Here is a 5,539-nt window from a genome sequence, read left to right on the forward strand (position 1 = left end):
GAAATAATTTGTACTGAGAATGGAGTTTTATACTCAACGAAAAAAAACTTTTTGACCGTGTCACATAATTTATGCATATTCAATAATCTCGAGATTGAATTTTGTCTTTAAATCGAGCCTGGTTGAACAAAGGAAAAATCAAACAGAAGTTAACTTATAATTTATTGTTTTGTTTTACTTACTGAAGTTCCTGAGTATATCTTTTTTTCCTTAAAATTCCTGAATTATTTTCACTCGTCTTTTTCTTTATCACAAAAAATAAATATATTAAATAGGGACCAATGAGTTGTCTAAAGCCATAAATAAAAGAAAATATACATACAAGAAAAAAAATATTTCTTTGTTACCCATCCCATTAAATAAGTTTAAAATGGACATTGTCATTACTAACTTATTAGTCATTTCCAACTCAAATCTCTAACTTTCAACTGATTAAAACTACACAAAGGTCCTATACTTATATCCAAAAATACTAAAGTAATATACAATTAAGATGTTAATTATAGTTATTATTTCAGGTGGGAGATCGAGGTTAACAGTTTACTATTGTATGGATTATAAAGAAATATTTTGGCAGCTCAAGTAACTAATGCATATTAAATACAATCACATATACTTCTTTGATCAGTAGTAACCTAATTACAACCCAATTGATAATAATTATACTTTATCTTAAATTGATTAAGAGATAAGTTTTTCATAAGTTGACCATTTCGCTTGATGGTCAGAGCCACAGGGTTGTCGTGGTATGGTTGACCATCTGGATCGTTTGATTCATAGTTAACTAGAGGGTCATATAGTACATTTTTTAACCGTCATAGTTTTAAACCTCTTAGGAAAAGTTTTTTAGAAACTATGTTTGACCAAAATATATAGATTCTTGCTTTTGAAAATTAGGTTAAAAAACTTAATACTCAAGTCACAACTGTCATTGAAGTAATTGATTATTTCATAAAATTTTTCAAAAAAAAACGTTTTCTCATTGTGATAATCTATTACCAACATTGATAATCGATTATCAAATAGATTTTTATAAAAAATAAAATTTTTCGTGCTTTGTTACTTGGGTTATGTCTATTGAGTCTTAATGTAGTAGTTTAAATAAAATACACAAATTACAAGACTTTAACAATTAAATTCTAAAGTTTTTAATGTATCTATTCAATCTAAGTGTATTTTTAAGTCTTGAAAATTTCTTCATAAGTTATCATAATCAAAACTCTTTATATTTAATCAAGATGTTTATCCTAACTTGTCCACCCACTCACATTCAGGAAAAAAGAAACCAACACAAGCATATATTTTTCAACGAAGATTTAATAGAAGTCATCATATTGATTTTTAAAAAAAGAAATCTTTCCGTCTTTAATTTATGTATATGCCAGTAAAAAACGAGAAAAGTATAAGTGAAGACGAAAATTAACATTACCTAGAATAGAACCTTTATAATATGCCTAAATGAGTTTAGACATGTAATTGGACATATACATCAATAATTTTCACTCACCTTTTAAACTGATCTTTTTAATTGAAATCTTAAATGAAAACAATGAACTTTATTAAACCTGTTTACCTTGTTGGTTTTAAAATATTAAGAATTCAAACATTGCTAGTCTCCAGAATATAACCTCGGCCATAATAGAACAGAACGTTATTAGAATAGGTGAAATCAACGCTAAGACGACCCTATAACATATACAAAAAGTTGTGTTGGCTAGACCGATATATTTGTATATAGAACAATTAAATGCCTAGTGGGATTGAACATAGCTAACATCATCTTAAAGTAAAACCAGAAACTATCATTCATAAGACTTCTCAACAATTACAAACTTCAGGAAAATTAAGCAAACCATTTCAACCTAACATATCAAAGCATACTTTTAAATTACAATTTATTACACAATAAACATGGCAATAAAAGACCCAACTTTAGATATAAGGAGCCAACCAGGAGACCTAATGTTTTTTTTCCATTTGTTATTGTTTGGCTCTCATCCACGCTTTTTCAAATGTTCCTCCTCTAGTTGATTGATCAGCTTCTGTAACATCTGTAGATACTTGTTTGTCATATGATCAAATATCATCCTTCTTGAAACCCTAAGTTTTTCATAGAGTTGTTTAGGCGTTTCATATAAGTAGAGGTATTTCTGATCAGAATCATAGTTTTTTGGATCAGAATTTTCAGGAACAATATGCATGATCCTGCCTGGAGGATAAAGAGGATGTATATCCATGTCGTCTGATGTTGTCGTTACAGCACCTCTTTCTTCAGTATGGAAAACCTCAATGGTTTCTTCTTCAGTGATGTCTTTGGTTATGACCTCTTTTTCCTTACGGATATTTTCCTGTTTCTGCAGCTCAAGTTTCTCCAATTGACTCAACAATTCTTCTTGAGAGGCAGTGGAAGTAACGATGTTCTGGAAAGCATATAAATTTTTTTCCTCTTCATCTAATTCATCATTGTCATCACCTTCATCAGAGAAATTAGAGTTATCCTCATCAGACGTAGACTCTGACATTATTATCTCTTCATAACTTCTCTCGGATGATCGAGAAGCTTCAGCCAAGTTATCTGATTTAGAGCTTGAGAATGTGCCAACATTGACAAGTTTTTGGGGCAAGGAAAACAATGACCGAGTTCTTTGTTTATGCTTCTTGACAACCTTTTGGAATGATGAGAAGAAAATAAGAAATGAAAAAGTTAAATTTTAAGAAAGATCCAAATTTTCAAATATATGATTATCAGTGTCTGAATAAATAAATATAACTGAAATCTACCTTGGAGCCAAGGGATACTGCATGATCTGAAAGGGCTTTAACACTAGATGCAAATGGTAAGTGAGATCCAATTGCAGTTATAGAGCTATGTGCTTTACTTAGTATGTTTTCGTGCTTAACCTTACCCTGAAAATTATTCAATCAATATTAGGTACTGACCTAATCAAAGAAAGCCTACTAGAGCAATGAGAACGAAACATTTTTGTAACAGAAGATTAAGCATTGCTAAACCCATGTTATGTTGGGAGAACTGGTTTGAGCACCTCACGAATGAAACCATCAACAGAATATGCTGACAAAGTAGGCACTACGTCTAAATCGTTTATAACGGAAATGATAAAGGCCTTCCCGAATTCCGATAATTCCGATGACACAGAAGCAGCTGCAAAAATTACATACGACTTGGTCACTAATATCTTATTTTAATTAATATTTTCTTACTACAGTATTATATTGTTATTTAAGTATCATTATGATTAACTTTGCTTTCATGATGCAGTGTTTTATATAATTAACTTTGAATTTGTCAACCACCACAGACTACAACAGTACAACTTTAGCATCTCCATTAAACAATGTTCTACATCTGGTTAATGTATTACCAAAGACCATCTGATTATTCGATTGTGATAAAAAAAACCTATCGATCAAATATAATAACTCAATCTGAGACAAAATAAAACTTAGGTTGTAAATTAAAGAAGTTGGCATAATTGACCACATGCCTGGGCCAAAGGTCACACAAGTGCATGAAGAGAACTGCTTTACTTCTCTAAGCATATATGTCAACAGTGCAGCAGTACCACCACCAAGCGAGTGCCCAACGACCTATAGGATAAACATAATTATTAAAAAGACTTCACTTACATGACTAAATAAAAAAAATGGAAGCAGGAGTATATGTTATGGCATTTGAAGAGTAAGTAAAACATCATAATCACTGGTCTTCCAAAAGACTATAATGTTCCAATTTTTCACTATTGGTGAACAATATAATCACTAGTTTTCAAAAGACTGGTATAAAGGAACAGGCTAGCAATACCTTGATTTGGTAATCCTTGTTTTTTCTAAGTTCATCAAGAAGTATAGGAGTGCAGTGCTTTTTGATCCAACCAGCTGCAGCAACCATACCACGGTGTCCATGTCCTGAAACCATGTTCTTTTTTAGCTCACCATCTATGTAAATGTAGGGACTGAAGGACACTGGAGCACCGATTGCATCTGTCAGGGTATCTCTTATGCTTTGAGTTCCACGTATGAACACAAACAAACAGTTTGATTCTTTATCACGTATAACTGTGAATGCAGGCTTTAGAAGCTGACACAATAGTAGTTCTCAGTTAAACTAGGTACATCAATAATAGGAACTAGCCGTTTACTTGTAGAATAAACATATGAACTTCAACACTATTACAGTACATGTCAATAAAACTCTTATTTTGTTAGAGGAGGGAAAAAAAGCTCAAGCAACGAACCCTAGCTCTTTTCTTCCGGAAGAGAACGTCCTCCTTGGAAAATCCAGCAGCGAATAGAAAAACACGAAAGCTTTTCTTGCTGAAAAGCATGGTTCGAGTCAAGCATTTTTTGAGCTCATACAACTCCTTTAACAGTTCGGGGTCTTTCAGTTGAACACAGTCACTTCTTACTCCACATTCCATTGGAACTGTTTTCTTACTCTACAAAGATTCACACCCAATAATAATAAAGAATAAGAATTATTATGGTGAGAAGGAAAAGATGTGTAGTTAAGTATAAGAAATTGGAAAGGGAAACTACCTTGTCCATGATAGAAAAAAGAATGGCTCTTGGCAAATCCAAGAGATGCCATTTTCCCAAGGTCTCTGAATAAAAAAACCTTATGGCTTCTGCTAACGTGAACACTATGTCCGGTAAACTCTGTGGTGCTTCAGCTGGTCTCTGTTCGAGCTTCGTGGCAGCTCCCTTAACAACTCCCTTAGCAACTCTCGACAATATCATTTTCACAATTGAAAATGCAAACGATTGGAAAAATGGAAGAAGAATGAAGAGAGAACGTGTTCAAAGTTGAAGGAGAGTGTGACCTTAAATAGAAACGCCAGAAGCTTGGTTTTCATAATGTTTAATTAATACAAAGATTATACAATGTTAGCAAACTTTATAAAATAATTATGTGTGGGATAAGATTGATGATGTTAGAAAAATATATTTTACTACAACTCGTGGAGAATTAAAAATTAGAAGAGGCGGGTTACTTGGTTGTTAGGTTGTGGTTCCATTATTGGAAATAAACTTGGGTTCTTGACGTAGTCATTGCAAAACTTAATTCCAACTTGAGATGGTTTAAGATGTTGTTGAGGAAGTCAAAGACATTTTAAAATTGGATCGCTAAAGGAAAATTTTACTAATATTAACCATTAGCTATATATACTGTATGATATATATCCCAAGCACAATCATCGTATCATTGAGACTGAAAAGTTATGTTTCCTTCAAAATAATCTGTCTCAAGAATACTGCAACAATTGAGATATAATCATGGAATGGTGTGCTTGTTTTCTTGTTGAAACATCATTCAACCAAGTTTTTCCTTTCCCAGGACTAAAAATAGAAGTAATGGGAAGATTGTATATGCAAACCGCGAGAATTCTCGTAATTATCCAAGATTTTTATTGATGGATTTATTTTATAGATAACAAATTTGTGTTGAAATTTATCAATAATATTTATTAATAAATTAGAATTTGTATTACTCAATTTTCTTTTATGAATTCTGTCAATA

General features: G+C 32.0%; 1 protein-coding gene across 1 annotated transcript; it reads right to left on the minus strand.

Moving 5' to 3' along the window:
* Positions 1-1,781: 1,781 nt before the first annotated feature.
* LOC108334868 (uncharacterized) lies at positions 1,782-4,829 on the minus strand. Its single transcript, XM_017570797.2, has 7 exons — positions 4,558-4,829; positions 4,257-4,457; positions 3,824-4,099; positions 3,507-3,609; positions 3,045-3,163; positions 2,782-2,907; positions 1,782-2,666 (listed from the first exon to the last, which is right to left on the minus strand). The coding sequence occupies exons 1-7, from the start codon at positions 4,756-4,758 to the stop codon at positions 1,995-1,997; spliced, it is 1,698 nt and encodes a 565-aa protein (XP_017426286.1). The 5' UTR covers positions 4,759-4,829; the 3' UTR covers positions 1,782-1,994.
* Between the last annotated feature and the right edge of the window lie 710 nt (positions 4,830-5,539).

The sequence above is a fragment of the Vigna angularis genome, chromosome 10 (genome assembly GCF_016808095.1).
Source record: "Vigna angularis cultivar LongXiaoDou No.4 chromosome 10, ASM1680809v1, whole genome shotgun sequence".
NCBI classification, from domain to species: Eukaryota; Viridiplantae; Streptophyta; class Magnoliopsida; order Fabales; family Fabaceae; genus Vigna; species Vigna angularis.

Coding starts and splice junctions, on each gene's coding strand:
- LOC108334868 (XM_017570797.2), bottom strand. CDS start 4,758: ATGATATTGTCGAGAGTTGCTAAGGGAGTTGTTAAGGGAGCTGCCACG. Junction 4,458..4,557: donor TTTTTTCTATCATGGACAAG/GTAGTTTCCCTT, acceptor GAATCTTTGTAG/AGTAAGAAAACAGTTCCAAT. Junction 2,667..2,781: donor CAGTATCCCTTGGCTCCAAG/GTAGATTTCAGT, acceptor TCATTCCAAAAG/GTTGTCAAGAAGCATAAACA.